Below are 19,437 nucleotides of genomic sequence, written 5' to 3' on the forward strand. Positions count from 1 at the left end.
TACCACGTCTAAATTAACATTAATAACAGGTCATAATGAGCATTTATTTATATGATTTTGTCAGAATGCAGCGAGGACCCAAGTGCAAATCAGAGGCTGGAAACCAAATAAATATTTCAGGAGATTTGGAATTGAAAGCTGGCCAAGCTGGGAGACTCAAAACTAGACTTGAATTTGGCAAAATTTAGAGGAAACTGGGCAGGCCTGTAGATTTCAATTAACTATGAAGCACATTTTAGTTAACTAAAATGTTCTTAAAACATTTTTACTGCAGTCTTTCATCAACACGTTTTTACAGTTGAAGAATACAAATTGCTTTCGGCCTACACCAATGATAATTACTTTTAAAGTGTAAAGAAAATAAACATTTTATATATTTTTTTGTTACAGCCACAAGGAGTAACTGCAGATGGCCTGAAGAGCCACATATGGCTCTGGAGCCACAGGTTGCCTACCCTTGGTATATACGCATGTACACACCTATGCTTCACACCCACCGAACCAGCTAACAGGTATGCAAACTGATCCCAGTAAAGGGAAAAAAATAACAAAATGTGAAACCTTTATTAAATCGCTACTGTAAATCCTTGTCAACACCAAGTTGCTAATTTTCTGTTTTACAAAAAAATTAAACAGCTTTTATTGAAGTAGCTATAACGTTTATTTACATAATGGAAACAAAACAAACAAAAAACAGAAAATGTTATGCATGTGTAACCTCTTCACAAAGAAAAGGCTCAGGAATTGGCTATATGTATAGACATTTACAGTAAAATAAAAAGATGTTCCCATCAAAACTCAAAAGAAATAAGTTTGCACACCTTAGGAGCAAAAGAGCACATTTGTATACAATCTCTAAAAGAGCTTACATGAAATGTGCAAGTATTATACATTTCTTAGTTGTAGTGACAAAGCACGGGATATATAAGCAGTATGACCCATTTAGAAATAAACCAATAAAAAAATAATAATAATCTTGCAGCTTTTCGAGAAGGCACATGGTGCACACTGCTGTTCATGGCTACATTTAGTTCATGCTTGGAGATGCATTTCTATATTGTTAAGGATACAAGAAGATGATCTCTCCACCTGAATCAGTGTCCAACTTTGTGTTGTTTTATCAAAATTCATAATGTGACTTTATTTTAACATAAGGCTTAGTTTTTTTGCAGTTTACATAATGATAACCAGCAAAGCCTGTGAAAAGTAATGGAAAATATAAACAGTAGGTTGTGAAAAAAAACCCATGAGCTGAGTGACAAAGCAATTCAAAACTACTGAATCCTTAAAAATTGTTAAATAATGCTGGTCTGGCACCATTGGTGATCCACCCTTATAGCCGTAATTCAAAAGATGAAGACGTAAACAAATACAACTGTCCTTTTTAAGAAAAAATGGATAAACCCAAAATTTCCACAGGCCCGAATGCAGCTCTCATCCTGAGTATCCGTTTAAAAAAAAAAAAGACATATTTCACCACAACAAATTTTATGAACTCATGCCCTGCTTTACTCCGTCAGCCCAAGATTTATACATTCCACAAAGTACAGTATACACTATAAAATGCTTGTTATTCTAAATATAAAATAGAGACTACATGAGGGGAATTTATTGGTCTAGTGAGATGCATTCTGACTGGAATAAGGACATAAGCTCATCCCCAACTTAAAATAAATCAGCTTGATTTCAATAGCAGTATTTGTAATACCTGTTTATGTATGCCATTGGTTTAAGTTGCTTGGGGTTTCTGCTCAACAATCCCTTTAGTCTTTAGTGCATAGGTCAAACAACCCTCTAAATTCTTTATGTTGTATTGATTCTTTTACCAGGTCAGCTGCAGATTGGAAGGCTTAAATGTTCTTTGGACTATGTTTGATAACAAATAAAACTAGGTCCTTCCACCCTTTGGGTGGTTATCAAATTGGCAAAACCGTGCAGCAATCTGGTCCACTTGTGATAATCCATGAAACCTGGTGAATGGTTATGATGAGACAGACATATAGAGAAAAAAGGGACAAGGACAGGACAGAAAGACAATCACAATTTCTTTGCTTTGGTTTGGCTTGGGCCAATCATCCCACCTAGCCTTCCTGTCCAAAGTCCTCTGTGAATTTTTTGAGCTTCTCCAGATCTTGTTCATTGACTGTAGGCTTTGTGTTGGTCTGAGACCTCAGCATGTCAGACTGAAAAGAGGAAAACAAAATATTATATTAAAAAGTAAGGACTCTCATCTGCAGGTACACTACCGGTCAAAAGTTTTAGAACACCCCAATTTTTCCAGTTTTTTATTGAAATTCAAGCAGTTCAAGTCAAATGAACAGGTAAACAGGAAAGGGTACAAAGGTAAGTGGTGAACTGCCAGAGGTAAATAAAAAAAGGTAAGCTTAACCAAAACTGAAAAATAATGTACATTTCAGAATTATACAAGAAGGCCTTCTTCAGGGAACAAGAAATGGGTTAACAACTTAACTCTATGGAGTCTTGGGCTATTTTGTCCATTTTTTAATTCTTTTCATGTCTTTGTAAGTCATTTTGTGTCTTTTTTTGGTCATTTTGTTTCTTTTTTTTAGTCCTTTAGTCCAACATAAAATGTGATTTTGAATCTTTTTTTTTTACTTTCAAAACACTATCATGCTCAATAAAGAATTTTAAATGTTGCAAATGTGCATTCATTTCAGAGTACACTGAGACATTAAACTGCATAATTTTCAATTCAATTCTGGAAAAGTTGGTGTGTTCAAAGACTTTTGACCAGTAGTGTATATTACCATCTATTATTTTTATGTCCTTACCATGCATACTACAGGTTCCAGTAGTTTCTCCCCGGGGACATCCATCCATGTCATTTCAATTGCATTGGGATCGCCAGGAGAGCAAGGAGTCAAAAGGTCATCTACAACCATGTTGGCGTCAGTTCTTGATGCACCTCGTACCTTTTTTTCAAATTAAAATATTAAAAAAGTAAATTTGCCAATAAGTCAACTGCAACATGTTATACAAAAGCATAGAGGTCAGTCATATATTGAAAAAGACGTACCCGTTTGAAGTGGGTTGCTGACTGGACCTTTCGGACAGGCTGCATTAGAGCATCTCTGACAATGATACTGATATCTGCTCCCGAGTATCCAGTTGTCTTCTTGCCCAGAGTGACAAAGTCACTTTCGGTGAGACTGTTGGGGGTTGAGCCCAGATGGAGCTTGAACATGAAGGAGCGTGCATGCTCCTCAGGCAGCGGGATGTAGATCCTCTTCTCAAACCTAACAGTGTATTGTTGGTGTACAGTCAGCACAGTTGAATGACAACATGGTTACAAATTACTTTCACCAAGTAATAACAATTACCTTCTTCTGATGGCAGAGTCTAGGGTCCATGGGATGTTTGTTGCCCCGAGTACCAGCACTCCGTCATTGTCAATCCCCACACCTGCAAAACAAAAAAAGTCTGGGTAAGTACACATTCAAATACACTTGCTTGCCCTTTCAGCTTTCTATAGATATGTGACCACATGTTCTATGAAAGGGCAGCTGCCACAAAATATAGATATGGGATGAGCTAATTTCTTGTGTTCAACACATTAAGTTAGGAATCCAAATAAGTATTTTCTCAGGGATCAGAATGTAAAGTGTTGTCCAAATAACATACACATTACTGTAGAGTAGCATTGGGATAGAAATTATATAGAAAAATATGTAAAAATATTTACATTTATATATTATTTTGACTATATATATATATATATATATATATATATATATATATATCATCCTCTCTACAAAACATCATAAAAATTATGATTAGATGGATAGCATTTTAAGTGTAGCTCGATTACACATTCACTTCAAATAGGAGTGTAGTTTAATCATTTATTTTGACTCAAATAGTTGTAGAAAGAGGCTATCGTTAGCTTTTAGGGTCATTATGTAGCACTTGCAGCCACACCTCAATAAGTGATGTCACAGCAGGTGTTTTTTTCTCTCACCTGTCAGAGAACCTATCTGCTGTGTCATTTGTTTAGAGGTGTGGCCAGAGACAGCAAGCTGTAAAGTCCGATTCTGTTTATAGCATTGCAACAGCAATTTTCCGTCCCATGTGATTTGGTGATCATTTAACATTTAAATGATTCATGCTTCATTTTAGAGAACAAGAAGTAAAGAGAGAGCAGGTGTGCCCACTGCCCTTTTTTGGAACAAATCACATGTCCAAAAGACATTAATAAAAGTTTTCCTGCCACTGTACTTATATATTGTGAGGCAACAACAATTAAAACATTTTATGGGGCCTTCTAGTCACCAGCTACTGCAGCTTTAATTTTCACCAGTGCACAGATTGAGTTTCTATGGTGATACATTAGATTATCAGATCTTCTGTAACCATGCACAGTGATTCTAGTGATTATCTAGGATGCATAAAGAAACAGAAAGGGTTGCTTCACTTCTTATTAAACTGCCTTTTTACATCACAAAGGCTGTTTACTCATTCAACAGAACATTGCTGAAATAAAAAATGACTGATGTAAAATAAAAACTGGGGAAAGTTTAACATGTAACAACCGAGTGATTACATTTCATTGAACTAATCACATCGTTCAGTTATTACAAACAATTGTTCTAGCTCAGTAACTTACCCTGCATCTGGACCAGGAACTCTGTCTTAATACGGCGAGCAGCCTCACTCTCATTCTCACTTCTTGAGCCACACAGAGAGTCAATTTCATCAATGAAGATGATAGAAGGCTTGTTCTCCCTTGCAAGGCTAAAAAGATTCTTCACCAACCTGGGAAGAAAAAAAGGAAGTTTGAGAAAGGAAATAACAACAAGCTATATTTTTATGCTGGGCCCATTCTTTTGTGGTTAATATGGCTTACTTTTCACTCTCTCCCAGCCACTTGGAGACAAGATCAGATGAGGAGATGGAGAAGAAAGTGGAGTTGTTTGCCTCTGTGGCAACAGCTTTAGCCAGGTAGGACTTTCCTGTACCTGGAGGTCCAAAGAGCAAGATCCCTCTCCACGGAGTTCTCTTTCCTGTCAGTCAAACAAAAAGGTAATTTAGTCTAATATCTTCACCAAAAAACATCAAATGTACTCAGATGTTTCTGACTGGAACATATAGTAATGAGAAAGGCTTAGTTTCTCTTGATTAAGATTACCTGTGAAAAGGTGAGGGAATTTGATTGGAAGAATGACAGCTTCTTTCAGTGCCTCCTTGGCGCCCTCTAAACCAGCAACATCATTCCATTTGATGTTTGGTTTCTCCATAACAATTGCACCTGCAAAAAAATAACATGCTACATTACTGTGTAGTCTGGGTAACGCTTAATGACAGATTGCTGGTAACAACCCCCCCCCACACACACACACACAAAGCTTGTGGAAAACTTAATTTATTACACTTAATCACTTATCACAAACCTGAGAGTTGATTTTGGAACTTCTTTTTCTCTGGATCATCACCATCATCACTGTCATTCCTGAAAACACGGACATATATTTATAAAAATCTGTAATGATTTCTATCTATCTATCTATCTATCTATCTATCTATCTATCTATTTGGAATAAAATATTTATTTGACCTCTTTCAATGAAATGATCATCAATGTGATTTATTATTGACAGATAAAGGGTATATCTTCTTGAAATGTTATTGATCAATCTCTTCCAAACATATCACAATGAATATGAAACCACAATTAACTAATGATTGGGTCTGAAAACAAAATTATTCCAAATTTATGGGCAACTGTGTATTTATATAACTATATATATCAAAAGGAACACTGAATTTCCATTCAGATCTGAAGAGAACCACATCTGCCCCACCCATAAACTCACCCTTTGTCATCAGATCCCGACTCTTTCACAGGCTTGGCGGGAGGAGCATTTTCTTTCTTCTTTAGATATTCCTTCAACTTCTCTGCTCTGTCCAAGTATTCAGCACATTTTGCCCGGATGCTTTCTTTAGCTTTGCCACTCTGGGCTTCATCTGTCAGTAACAACAAAAAAGTATGACAAAACTTATTTCCGGTGTGGGTATTTGATCTTCTTAGCATTTGACTTAAAGTGTACTCTGATTAGCAAATGAAGTGACTACACAAACAAAAAACACATTAAACCATTTTAAAGCAGTAATATCATTATATTTCTATTGCTACTGCAACAACAGTGTAATGTACAGAATAGCTTGGATGTCATTTTAAGAAATATGAGGCCACTCTTAAGCCTGGTCATTAAGGATTTATATCAGCTGTGATTAATCATATTGTGGACAATTTATACTTAATGTCAGTGTGCTGTTTAATTCCTTACATTTCACCACATGGAGGAAGTACTGAACAGCAGCCTGGTAAAGACGCAGAGCCTCCTCGTATTTCTGAGCTTTATCCTCCTGAGCCGCCTTGCTGGCGAGATCAATGGCTTTCTACAGTAAAACACAGAGAACAACGTTAGTTGAAGTTACTAGAATAAAGGAAGAAAAAAGACAGCTTTGTTAATTATTAAAACAAACATCACGACAAAATTCCAAATCGTCACACTGTTAAAATAATCGCCTAAGTCATTTTTTGTCAAAATTGTTTTTTTTGCCTAAATCATCTCCTCATGACGCCGGCCACCTATGGTAAAATCACCTCAGTTGATCAGATCATGTGATTTTACCCTTTTAAGATAATGGCCTATGTCAAGTGTGTGATTTAAGCGGATTTATTATGCCTAAGTCAAAATAAAATGTGATTTAGGCAATTTTTTGAACATGCCTTTGTGAGTTAAGCAAGATATGGTAACACTTTATTTTGAAGGTGTCTATATAAGAGTGACATGATCGTGTCATAAACATGACATGAACATTATTGACACTTTGAAGTAACATTAATACTCATGATACTTGTCATGTCATGTTTCTGACAGGCTTGTGTGACTCTTATGTAGACAAGTTATTTAAGTCATTTATTAATTTCATTTATTTCTTAAGTTACATAATTTACACACAGTGTTATTACTATGCCAATAGTCATCCTTTGTTACATCCTTTTTGAGTGAAATGATCAATAAATGTTAATGTTAAATGTATAAAAAGTTTTGTGTTTCCTGCAAAACTTGAAAAAATGACTTCTAATCTACATATGTTTACCGTAATCTGCAAACTATATGTGAAGATCACATTTGATGGTAACATGTGATGATGCACCTGCGTGTGGTGGCACTACGTACATCGAGGTAGGAGTGCCTTAACCTGAATTTGAATATCTTTCACTTGCTTTTGTTAACCGTAGCAATGTCATGTAACTGTAACACAGTTTGCACTTGTAACACACAGGTTATGAAGTTAGTATTTTTGATTTCCATTTGAAGTGAAAGTCTTTTTAGAGGCCAAATAAAGCCAGTTAGCTAGCTAGCAACGGTAATCCCATTAGCAAGGTGTCCCGTTCGTCAATAAACGATATTACTCGGCAATTTCCACAACAGCACATACTGTAACAAGGAACAACACCAGCCACCATCACACATACGGGCCACAATTTCACTTTTCGTGGTATTTGTTGTTCACAAGTTAGCTGCTGATTTCATGTCTGTTAGCTAACCGTGCTAATTAGCAGCTAATGTTACAAACGTTATGCTATTTTACACAGTTGGAAGTATTTATACCAAATACACCAAACAAAACAAGGACAGGCGTTTCAGTTGTCAACAACTAGGATACTTTTAAAGTTAAATCCAAGATGGGAACAACTTTGTTAGCTTATTTACGCGTATAAGCCAGCCTTCGGGTTGTTCCTCAACTTACCTGTAAATTTGTGTTGGTAGCCATTATGGCTGATCACTTGTCCAGTTAGCGAAACGAATGTAACACCGCCGTGAAGAAACAACTTTTAAACAATCTGCTTTAGGATTAAAGCATTCAAAGAGACTGTTAACTCGACAATCGAAGTTTTTATGAAGCTTGTTTTCGTTTCTGAGCTCTATCCCGATCGAGGAGGAGACTTCCGCATTGAAAAGTCGATACTCGCGTGCAGGGATGTAACGATGACGTCAAGACGTAGCCTCGGTACGGCTCAGAAAACATTCCATATATAATACATCACGGTGTTTCTATATAAAGTGAAGAATGGGAGTTACAGACATCTTTGTTCTTTTCTCATTTGCCTATAATGTGTTGTTATGGGGTGTCTTTGGTTAGAGTCTATAGATTTACCGAAAAGAAACTAGTAGACTATAAATTAACTATTAACCCTGTCGTTTTTACATCAATTACAGTGGTGGAAACTTATTAAGTACAGTACTTAAGTACAGTTTTGAAGTAGTTGTCATTTACTTGAATATTTCCATTTACTGCTACTTTCTACTATTTATTTTTTCACTATATCTGTAAGCATTGCATTTTTTAAACTTTACTGTATTTATTCGACCGTGTTGTTTACTTTACCGTGATAGATTATTAATACAAAATATAAATAAATACATACATTATGATATACTATTATAGATTTAGCTATGCAGCGGTATAGAAAATACTAAGTGAGCTTCACCTTTAGCAGTAGCAACATGTAGGTGACAAGCACATTAAGGCATAATAAAATAATTATAGTCCAGTCACATTCTGCATAATTATTACTTTTTTTTTACTTTAAGTATATTTTGATGTTAAACTTTTGTACTTTTACTTTAAATGCAGGACTTTCACTTGCAAGGGGGTATTTTGTGGGTTTGCTACTTTTACTTATCTGAATACTTCTTTCGCCACTGGCAATACCCTGAGACGTCCTCTTATTTTATCATCATAAGATAATAATAGTAATAAAAATTGTTTAAAAAAAAAAAAAATCATTTTAGCCAAAGGCTGGTTTGAAGGCAAAAGGTGGTCACACAAAATATTGATTTGATTTAGATTTTTCTTCTGTTCACTCACTTTGCATTTTGGTTATTGATAAAAATAAACTATTAACATTTCTATTTTTGAAAGCATTCTTATTTTACAGCATTTTTCCACACCTGCCTAAGACTTTTGCTCAGTACTGTATATATATATATATATAAATGTTATGTATTTAATTATGTAACAACCTCTTTATTCACTTGGTACTGCTGTAGTTCTTCGACTCTGTCCAGGTACTGTTTACATTTATCTCTGATCTTCTGGTTGCCATCTTTTCCTTGGGGCTCACCTGATGGGAAGAAGGAGAACTTTAATTTAATTATATTATATATTATATATAACTATCTCTCATAGGTTGTAGGATAAATATGACTTAAATTTGGCACAAACACACACACAGAAACCATAAATTGTCTTGTACAGACTGTTAGAATAATCAGAAACGTCTCATGTGACATTAGATGCATTTTGTTTCCAACCATAGTGACGCACGTTTTAAAATGTGCAGAAAGTACTTGACAGCATGTTGATAGGAGCGGATGGCCTCCTCATAGTTCCCAGCCTGGTCTTCCTCTGAGGCCTTCTGTGCTACTGCAATAGCTTTCTGAAAGAGCATGGAAATTAATTCGCATTTGGATAAAATCATACTTTATGATCAACTGTAATCACAACTACATAGATCAATTTCAGCCAAAATAAAACTAATATAGTACAGTATTGTTATACTACAGTGAGAATGAGTACCATATTATAAACAAATCATAATAATTAAAAAAAAATAGTCTGGACCTAGTGATGACATTATAAATTGACTGATTGAGTAGTTGACCAACAGAAAATTAATCAGTTTGCATGATAATAAACCTTGTTTTGAGGTGTTTTGAGTTGTCTTTGCACGGAAAGACAAGCGATTAATAACATTAATTATGGAAATGTGTACCAGTAAGTCATGCCACAGTGCCAGGGCTCTGTAACTGGTTATTCAAAATTTAATTAAGTTGTTTGTAGTTGTATTATTACACCTTATTTTTGTGCCGTGGAATGGCAAAACATCCTCAATGAATGAATGATGCTTGTGGACATGTTCAGTGTTGATTTTTTTAGGCAGTGAATGGTCAATCAATCATGTAATAACTGATTAATTTTTCATCACTTTAAATATACCAGTGAATATCTCTGATGTGACCATATAATTTATAAATTACTGCTGAAATGTCTGTGTCCAAATTGATACCTTCAGTTTTATGGTCATTTTGTTTATTAAAACAAAGTAACAGCAAACTACTTAGCATCTGCTTTAGTAGGCTAGATTGAGCCCTATAAGTCTTGTAATTTATATTAGAAGAGGATTCATTAAAGTACCAGAACAACAGTACCTGTTATTTTGACCAGTAAAATAAACTACACTGCATATCAGAAACAAGTCTTACATATAGAACCACGTTTTTGGTCACTTTCCCTGCTTAAAACATTTAATAAACTGCGAATGAATCATTTCACATACTACCATTGAATCTGTGGACTTGATGTGAATCACTATTTTGGTCGGTGAATGAGTTCAATCAGCTCTTGCAGATAGAGCTAGTAATAGAAAATTGACACAAAAGACCCCCAGCATTTACCTGCTTATTCTGTGTAATCAAGAACTATTTAACTGAGCACTCATTATCTATTGAAATACGTACACCAGACTGAATCCTCATTAAGCTTCTGTCAAAATGAAACCTGTCAGATTACATACAGGTCAATACACTCGGTGTCCGAGCCGTGTTACAACACTTACTACACTGTTCTCAGTCAACAAACGGGGAGCTTCCAGTCTTGAATAAAGTTGAAAACCTTACCTGTAGATTGGTGGGTTCCATGTGGAGTCCTCTGAAAATAAAAACAAAACAGATTCAACCCGTGGTCCCCGCCAGTCCTCTTTCGTTTACCCAGGCATAAAGTCACCGCACGACAAGTTCCTGTTTGCTTATCAGTCCCTCAGGCAGCGCTGACACATGCGCTCAAGAAAAGCAGCCTGCCCAGTTTAAGGAATGGCAACGATGCTGGGACACAGAAACCCTTCTGCCAGTGAGTCACGATGCTGTTGTCGTCCAAGTTACAATGACAATACAAGTTGATGGGCCAGTGTATTAATGACCTAAATAGAATTTTTAGAAAGATGTAGACCTAATTATTCCTTTTAACTGAGGAAAATATGCAAACTAAGACAGAAAAGAGTCGTTTTTGCTGGAACACAATACAGGAACTCTTGTTTCAAATGTGAAATGTAAAACCTGTGACTTCAGTCATGTGCGTGTGCGCATGCGTGTTAGTAAAAATCCACTTCAGTAGTTATTGTCTTGTGATGTCTGTTTTGTCCACTAGATGTCGCCCCAAGATCATAATAGCAGGATCATCGATGTAAAGAACCTGAAAAACCACTAATGGGGTACCTTACGGGTTTGGGGCTCCACTGAAGGAAAGACTGGAAAAGGTATAACTAAACTTTCATATCAAAACTTAAAAAAACTAAAAAAAAAAACTTAAAAAAAAAAAAATATATTTTTTTTTTCTTTTCTTTTTTATATTTGTTTGTCTATAGCATAGGTCTATATGCCTCATTTAATTTTAATAATCACGTTTTTGCTTCTTTACCTCTCACCATTTATATCATATGGTGTCTGTTTCAGAGCTGAAACAAGTACTCAGATGTTTTACATGAATAAAAGTAGTAATACCACACTGTAGAAATAATACGAAAGTAAAAGTCCTGCATTGAACATGTTATTGAAAAAAAATAGTACTGCCATTAAATTATACTTTAAGTATGAAAAGTAAGAGTACTCATTATGCAGAATAGACAATTTCGGATATAATATATTGGGTTATTAGTGGATTACAATTATTAATGCATTAATTAATGTGCTTTTAATGTTGCAAACGGTAAATGTGGAGAACATGTAAATCCATTTATATATTGTATACGCCCCTTTACAGGGGATACTGTTGGGTAGCGTTTGAACTACTGGGGTAGTCTATTAGGCTACACTTACAAATATGTACTTAAGAACAGAATTAGTAAATGTACTGAATTACTTTCCAACACTGGTCTATTTGAAATGACAACAACATTATCACATTCCTGGACGGTGATTGTAAAATTATAGGATACTTTTTTTTGCCTAATTGGTATGTGCATAAAATACGCTTTAGGCCTATGTTTATATTTTGAAATTGTAAATAAGCGATATTTTTCATGTTAAAAGAAAAGCAAAGTGACAACATATGTGCTGCTGGGAAACGCAGTGTAAACTGTGAGAGGAGACCTTTGGCCCCACTCAGTGGATTAACATCGAGCTCAGACCATCGACAGCCTGACACCTGATCGCTTCAGAGTGGAGCACAGTTTGGTGAGGAAGACGGAAAGCTGGTGTTGTTAGTTCGGAAACATGCGGCGGGAAGAGAGCACAACTTCAACAGTAGGAGACCAACCTAAAGCTTTGTCACTGACAGTAGCGGACGTGTACTGAGCCTCGCGCGTAACTCGCGCAGTCCCTCGGGCGCATTTCATGGAAATCTATAGATGACGACCTGCACGCTGCGGGTTGCTCTCGGCATCTACTGGGATCTCTAACGTGGAACATGGCGAGAGGGATGAGAGGAGCTCATCTCCTCGCTATATTTTTTACATTTTTAGTAACACTTTTCAGGAACGCAGATGCACAAGGAACTTCTAATGACTTAACAGGTTTTAGTTTGAGTCCTCCGTATTTCAACCTCGCTGAGGGGTCTAGTATCTCTTCCACAGCAACCTGCGGTCAGGATGCGGCTGGGACACCGACGTATGAATTATACTGTAAGCTTGTCGGAGGCGCGACCACCGGACATCCTAATCAAAATATACAGGTAAGAAAAAGCTGGATGAGATCTCACTAATGCTTTCGGTTTGTGTAATCAAAACAATGTGCACTGCAATAGGAAATTACATTGTGGCTGGACACCTAGAGTGAACAGTAATTATTAAACATATAACTTTACCGTTCACTACAGGAAGTATAAGTTGATGTTTTTATATAATAATATGGTCTTACAAATGTTGTTTGTAAAAGCTCTGACCATTCTTGGTGTTTGCCGAGTTGTACAACTGCCAGAAATAGTTTTACACCATTGTAGTTGTGTTTTCTAAAGGAAGTGCCCTTTCAAAAGTGGTCTCGTTCCCCCAGGAGTTTTTTCTGAATGGTCCTACATTACAGCAGTTTGACATTGACATGCAAAAAACTCTTCTTCAACTTATGTTTTTCCTGCGGTTGCAGTGTTTTTCATAATTGCATCATATTTGCCAGTGCATGCCTTCATTACAAAAAATGCATGTGGTTTTCTGCAGTTATTTGGGTGTGTATGTCTCTGAATACTAACAATTTGACATCATTTAGGGTCAGTATTGTGACTACTGCAACTCCGTTGACCCAAACAAAGCCCACCCAGTGACCAACGCGATCGATGGGACAGAGCGGTGGTGGCAGAGCCCTCCTCTCTCCAGGGGACTGGGCTACAACGAGGTGAATGTTACCCTGGACCTTGGGCAGGTGAGATTATCATACCGTTCTCTGTTATAAACAGCTGTTTACTTGCTGCTACCTGCAGTGTGAATGATGATTGCTGTGTGTTGACAGTGATATATAGCACCTGGATGTTATAGAGGGAAGAGAAGGAAAGTTTTGGTCGATGCTCTGCTGCTGTGAGATGAGTAATGTTATTTGGTCGAGCACATTTATTGATTTGCAGTTGCAATATTTTCGCACCATATTTTTCTTTACTGCTGTGTTTGGCTGCTCTATTTGTTTTGGATGTGCTGGGAAGAGAGTTTTTTTTGACTCATGGTGTTTCATTCACAAATACTCCAAAACATGATTATGTTTTGAGTTTGAGCTTCATCAGCTCAGCCGGCAGTGATCATGTGAATAATGTCCTGCAGTTGGATGTCTGCCAGGAATCAGATTCACGCCCCTTTGGCAGGCGAATATGCTTCCATCATGACCCATGTCTCTTGCAGGAGTTTGGCTCACGGCCCGTAAAATTGCACATTACACTCAATTATCTACTGTGAGGAAAGAGAGGAATTCTTTCTCTGGATTAGGGATCAGAAGGATGTAGAATAAGATTGGAAGAGTGCAGGTGGAGGCCTGGACCTCTTGTGTAAGGCGACTTTCAGCCAGTTCTGGAGTAGATTTAAAAAAGAGAGCAACAAAAGAGCTCCTCTCCACACGTGTTGCATCTTTGGCTCCCAGTGGGCACTGTGTCAGACAATGGGTGTTGGCTTTTCTATCTCTATTTTTAGGCAGACTGATCTGAGCAGAGATCCTACATGGCTAAATATAGTCTACACTTACAAGAGGACGGACACATGCGGGCCTGTAGGGATGTCTGACTCTAATACGTGGTAATGCTCAGTTTATTTGGGAGCCGGGAAAGTAGCATTATTGTATTACAGTGTGCTAAAAAGAGCGGGGCTGGAACTCTGATGGTGACTACCAACCGCACAACACCCTGCCCTCCCACACTGCAACACCACCACCTCAACCACACACACACACACACACACACACACACACACACACACACACACACACACACACACACACACAAACACACACACACACACACACACACACACACACAAACACAAACAAAGCATTAGATGACAGGGGTCCACAATCCAGAAACTATAATACACATGCAAAACAACACTGGGTTTAGGAGTGTGACTGTGTGTGTTTATAAAGGAAGGTGTGTATTGAGAAAGGAAAGATGTTAATATGCTGTTGTTAAAATGGTGTTTGGTCATGAGGGACTTGGTTGGCCGTCATGCCCTGTTGTGTTAATTGGAAGGTTAGAGGAGGTCTGGATACTTTATACTTTGTATATGTGACACAATTACAGGGGGTCAAGGCCAGGAAAACCAAGATGGGGTGAGGAGGCAAAGAGGGTAGGTGTACAAAGCAGAAAAACTGACTATGATAAAAGGTCTGACATGTAGGGGGGAGATTTATCCTTTGTTAGATGGCAGCTTTGCAACCTCTGGTATATCAAATCAACAAACTCAATGACCTCTGTGAATGGAAGAAAAAAGCACACATTTAAAGCAAAGAACCAGAATATGATAATATCAATTCATGGTGAAGGCTGCTTTTTTTTTCTTCAGGCTTCTTCCTTACTTTATATACACATTTTTATTTTACCCTACAAATGCAATCTCATGCATTAGATCTGTCAAGTTGTTGGACCGTTCCATATGAAGCTTTGTAGATTTTCTTTTCAAATCCAAAGGATAAATGATGTGTTCATTGAATATGTGGGCGAGACCCAGCTGAATGGGTTTCGTGGTTTCTTTCAAGACCGACGCAGGTGGCTTTTCTGCTCTTGTCTAAATAGCTCTTAGTAGATATATTAGATAACGGCGTGGTTGATGTTTATGTTAAAATGGTTAGGTTCAAAGAGAGATGCCTTTTTGACAGAGCTGTTTCCGGTTTTTCTGTACAGAGGATTGTTTGAAGCAAGGTCTGCCAAGTTAAAAGCTAGACTAATCGGACTTTAAGTGAACTCAATAGTTTGTCTGGGCAATTACACCAAATTCTAGATATAAAATAAATTTTGAGCATTATTAGAAAGAAACCCTTTTCAACTGTTTAACCATGCTAACAATTTGGGTCTAGGGATAGCAATGTTGATCTGTCAGTTTGTCCACCAGACTGAGATATCTTTTTTAAACTGTCAGATGGATTGCCATTCAATTTTGTACAGGCATTCATGGTCCGTAGAGGATTAATCATACAGACTCTGGTGATCCTCTGACTTTAAATATTGTTGTGTGCTAACATGCTAAAATAAGGAGTAAACATGATAATCACTATTCCTGCTTAACATCAGCAGATTTGTATTGCCATTGTGAGCATATTAGCATGCAGTTGTTAACATTTAGCTAAAAGCACCACAGTGCTTAAAAGTACAAGCCTCACAGATCTGCATGCTTAGACTTGTTTTCATACATGCAACTTTTCTTCAAGTCTTGGTGCAACTTTCATTAATCAGCCCAAAGGCCGACTGCTTCTAGTGATATGATCACTCTCTAAATTGCCTCCAGCTCAGAAATCTCCTCTAGATAAGCCCCATGTCTCCGATAGTCCAAAGCAAGCAGGTTAAGCGCTCCCTGTTTTTGTGACTTCTCGGCTTTTGACCCGTGACCCATGTCAAATCCATTTGCAAACAAGATGACAAGTAAAACATTTCTTTGTCCATCCCAGATTTAGATTTATATCAAGTCTGTGCCCACCAAATACTGGCCCCATACTGGCTACTTTTCCTGGAACTTTTGCCCTTGTTAAACTATTTAAAGAACACAGTAGGTAAGCCATTGTTCGGGTTAACATTTACACCACATATGAGACGGCCAGTCACTCCTTTTTTCTGGGGAATGTATTTTAGGAGCCCTGACCACATGTGCTTATCTGCCTGAGTGAGCCCAGGGTAGACCATGTGAGACAAACATACCAGGGCTTACTGCTGTCTGTCTCCCATCTGATGAGACTGAGATGCTTTTGATTGTTCGGCGTCAGGCATTGAAAGAACATCGGACTTTATTGGTTTAGATGAAGTTCTGATTAGTTGCTGGATTGATGTTCAGCGGATTCATTTGGCATTTTTATATGGAGGTTAAGGTTGTGGACTATTTATGGACGTGACAGGTGTTTATAGTGGTGATGATGTTGTGGCATGTGTGGTGGCTTTAAATGGACTGATTGCAGAAATTGTTGTTGTTTATCTGTAATTTATAAGTTACTTGTTTATTAGGCCATGGTATTAGACATATGCTCTTCACTTTGAAGTAGATGTGAATAAGTGCAAGAATATTGATCTGAGCTGGTTCAGGTTAGTGCAAAGGCTTTGGCACTGCTCACAGTTCTGCAGGCGTCAAGAGACAAAGCTTCCAAGAACTCAATTTTAGAGACATTCCCCTGGAACCTAATCCCCTCTCTCAGGGGTCCACCTCCCTCCAAAGTTGGTTTGAATGTTTTATTTGCAGCCGTCGCCCCCTTTTGTGTTAGAATCCTTCCAGGCCGTATTGTGTGACATCCTTTCTGTGCTCTCAGACTCTCACAAAGGTTTGGTTCTTTTTAAGCCTCTCTGAAAGTGACCTGGCCCCCTTTTTTCACTCAATAAATAGATAGAAATGGAGAGGTGGTGTAATTTGGTGGTGAGAAAGTACTTAAACAGAAAACACAAACACACAAGTCTCAGACTTAAAACATTCCACTTTCCCTTTTCTTCTGCACTCTTACCGAGTAGACATTCAGACACAACAATGCATGATGGTTGAATGCGTGTATGATCTTGTTGGTGCATCCCTTAAAATCAACAGGTGGTTAGTAAATATGTCGGGGCTGTAATCCTAATTGAGGTGTCATGTGTTTTGATTATGTAATCTGAGTCAACTGCTCTTGAAAAATCTTGCTTATCTTGTGGAATATGCTTGGTAATAACGAAGTGTTCATACATTGCAACTGGCTTAGTCCAACCCGAGAGATTGGCTGTTAGACATGTCCCTATTGCTGTGTTGACGATGGAGGTGATGTAACTGTTCATCTTTAGCCGGGCTGCCTGCGGTGCCAGGCCAACCCAGCAGCTATTTACTACTCTGCTAACAGCCACCTCGTGCTAGTTAGCAGTATAGCAGTATAGCAGTGTGCAGTCTCGGGTGACTGTTGGACTGCAGTTCCTCCTAAATCTGGAGCTCTGTTATGGAAAAGCTGGTGGGGGATAACGTTGGATCTGTCCCCCTTTTCAAGGCCTTTGTCATCAATTCATATGTGGAAATGCTAATCAGTGGTGTGAGGTTTACTGACGCAGGCATTGATGCAATGGGAGCTTTCTTAGAGCAATTTGATAAGGCTGTTTCATGAATACACCCATATGCAAGTAGTGGAAGGAAATTATATTGCATTATCACTATAGTTGCACACACATATTGTACTGAAACTTTGCAACCCATAATGCTTATATTCTTTGCTTAAAATAAAATGTTTTCGCATGTTTTTGTCTCATTGTAAACTTAGAAGTAGACGTAGCCACTGTGACTCCACCCATTGCTTTGTGGACTACTTTGTGGCCTTCTGGCCGTTTGACTGTGAAAGGGCCAAAGCTTGGAGACATTAACACAACTTTTCAATCATAAGGTAGCCATGCCCTAAACATACCCCGCTTTGTCATCTATCTTACTCTAAATGGGACTATAGTTTACAGAATGTGCATTATTATAATACTTGAAACTGCTTACTGAGGTAATGAATCCAGTCAGGTAATTTTCTCATAGACTTCTGTAAAAGTCTTTTTGCAATCCCCCCTTGCTGATCATTATAAAGAATGGCTTTCTCACATGATTCACCGTTCAGATGTGCTGGGGTCTAACAAAGACTCTTAATTTAATTTAGACAAAGTATTGTGAACCAGTCACAATTGGAGAATACAAATTACTCATTTGCTTATAAATTTAAAAAAAAAAACTTGAATACACTGATGCTGAATACATTATAGCATATTTTGAACTTTGCATGGCTTCTCAAGGTTCATCCTGACATTTCGTAAAATGGCAAACATGTTCAATGCAGGAAAGCATACACACAGTTCTTGAGCAGCTGCACGTCAGGCTTTAATAATGTGAAGATGGCTAACAAGTAGAAACATGCATATACTGTATTCTGTTACACTTACTGTTCTCTTGTGACTTTGGGCCGACTTTTCTTTGTCACCATATAACTAATTCTGTCATGGAGACAGAGAGGAATACACCAGACTATACCCCTCTCCCCCTCCACTGCCCACCTGTTGCATGCAGACAAACAGTTGTACATTGCATTGTTACAAACTGGAGACCAACTGCTCCACCCCACTGGGCTTCAGTATGCTCTGTCTGGCAGGGCTGATCCACGCCAACAGAAGGTGATGCCTCCTCTCCTTTGAATTGCATTCCTCTGATCTCACATCAGACTCTCAGGAGCTCACTCAGATGGCTTCTTTCTGTCAGAATCCTGATCTGACTGTAGATCCTCTTGGCTATGTGCTGCCCTTTGGCTGGAATTCGGGGTTAGGCAATCCAATATCAGCTTCTTGACTGCACTTGCTAGTAGAGCCTGACAGATATTGGTTGACTGATATTATCAGCCTATTGGTATTGGTGTATATGCTGTCTGATATGTGGCGTTATGAAAACTTTTTTTTTTTTTACACAATCTATAATGTAGAAAACCTTGTTTGGTGTTTATTTAGCTATATATTTTATTCCTATTCATTCTTCATTTTTTCATTAATTATGTATAGAATTGGCTGACTATGAAATGCATTGTTTGTATAATGTATAATAATGTTAAATAGTATTCAATACAGTTTTGTGTTTGAGAAAAGTAGCCCTCAGGGTACCTTTGTTGACTGGTGAACAATCAGTGCAAAATCCACATAAAAAAGAGTCTATTTACATTCCAGCTCAAAAAATTACAATATCAACCACCATTATCTTTGAATTTTCCTTCTCTA

The 19,437-nt window shown here is 37.6% G+C and overlaps 2 protein-coding genes across 3 annotated transcripts in view; one reads left to right on the top strand and one right to left on the bottom strand.

Annotated features, from left to right (window-relative positions):
• Positions 1-637: 637 nt before the first annotated feature.
• On the bottom strand, positions 638-11,078 carry vps4b (vacuolar protein sorting 4 homolog B). Of its 2 annotated transcripts, XM_059345027.1 has the most exons (13): positions 10,713-11,078; positions 9,361-9,472; positions 9,057-9,157; positions 6,306-6,417; positions 5,832-5,982; positions 5,409-5,467; positions 5,147-5,266; positions 4,865-5,021; positions 4,625-4,773; positions 3,342-3,423; positions 3,038-3,257; positions 2,793-2,933; positions 638-2,183 (listed from the first exon to the last, which is right to left on the bottom strand). In XM_059345027.1, the coding sequence occupies exons 1-13, from the start codon at positions 10,731-10,733 to the stop codon at positions 2,082-2,084; spliced, it is 1,527 nt and encodes a 508-aa protein (XP_059201010.1). In that variant the 5' UTR covers positions 10,734-11,078; the 3' UTR covers positions 638-2,081. The 2 variants fall into 2 exon arrangements, with proteins under 2 accessions (XP_059201010.1, XP_059201011.1); XM_059345028.1 differs by lacking the exons at positions 9,057-9,157; positions 9,361-9,472; positions 10,713-11,078 and adding an exon at positions 7,780-8,015.
• Positions 11,079-12,316: 1,238 nt separating this feature from the next.
• Positions 12,317-19,437, top strand: part of LOC131980768 (laminin subunit alpha-3-like) — a 64,252-nt gene continuing 57,131 nt past the window's right edge. Inside the window, exons 1-2 of the mRNA XM_059345069.1 lie at positions 12,317-12,759; positions 13,287-13,439. Coding sequence (XP_059201052.1) covers positions 12,496-12,759; positions 13,287-13,439 — 417 coding nt within the window. The 5' untranslated portion in view covers positions 12,317-12,495. The remainder of the gene's footprint in view (positions 12,760-13,286; positions 13,440-19,437) is intronic.

The sequence above is a fragment of the Centropristis striata genome, chromosome 11 (genome assembly GCF_030273125.1).
Source record: "Centropristis striata isolate RG_2023a ecotype Rhode Island chromosome 11, C.striata_1.0, whole genome shotgun sequence".
NCBI lineage: Eukaryota > Metazoa > Chordata > Actinopteri > Perciformes > Serranidae > Centropristis > Centropristis striata.

Coding starts and splice junctions, on each gene's coding strand:
- vps4b (XM_059345027.1), bottom strand. CDS start 10,733: ATGGAACCCACCAATCTACAG. Junction 5,267..5,408: donor GTTCCAAAATCAACTCTCAG/GTTTGTGATAAG, acceptor ATTTTTTTGCAG/GTGCAATTGTTATGGAGAAA. Junction 3,258..3,341: donor GACTCTGCCATCAGAAGAAG/GTAATTGTTATT, acceptor ATACACTGTTAG/GTTTGAGAAGAGGATCTACA.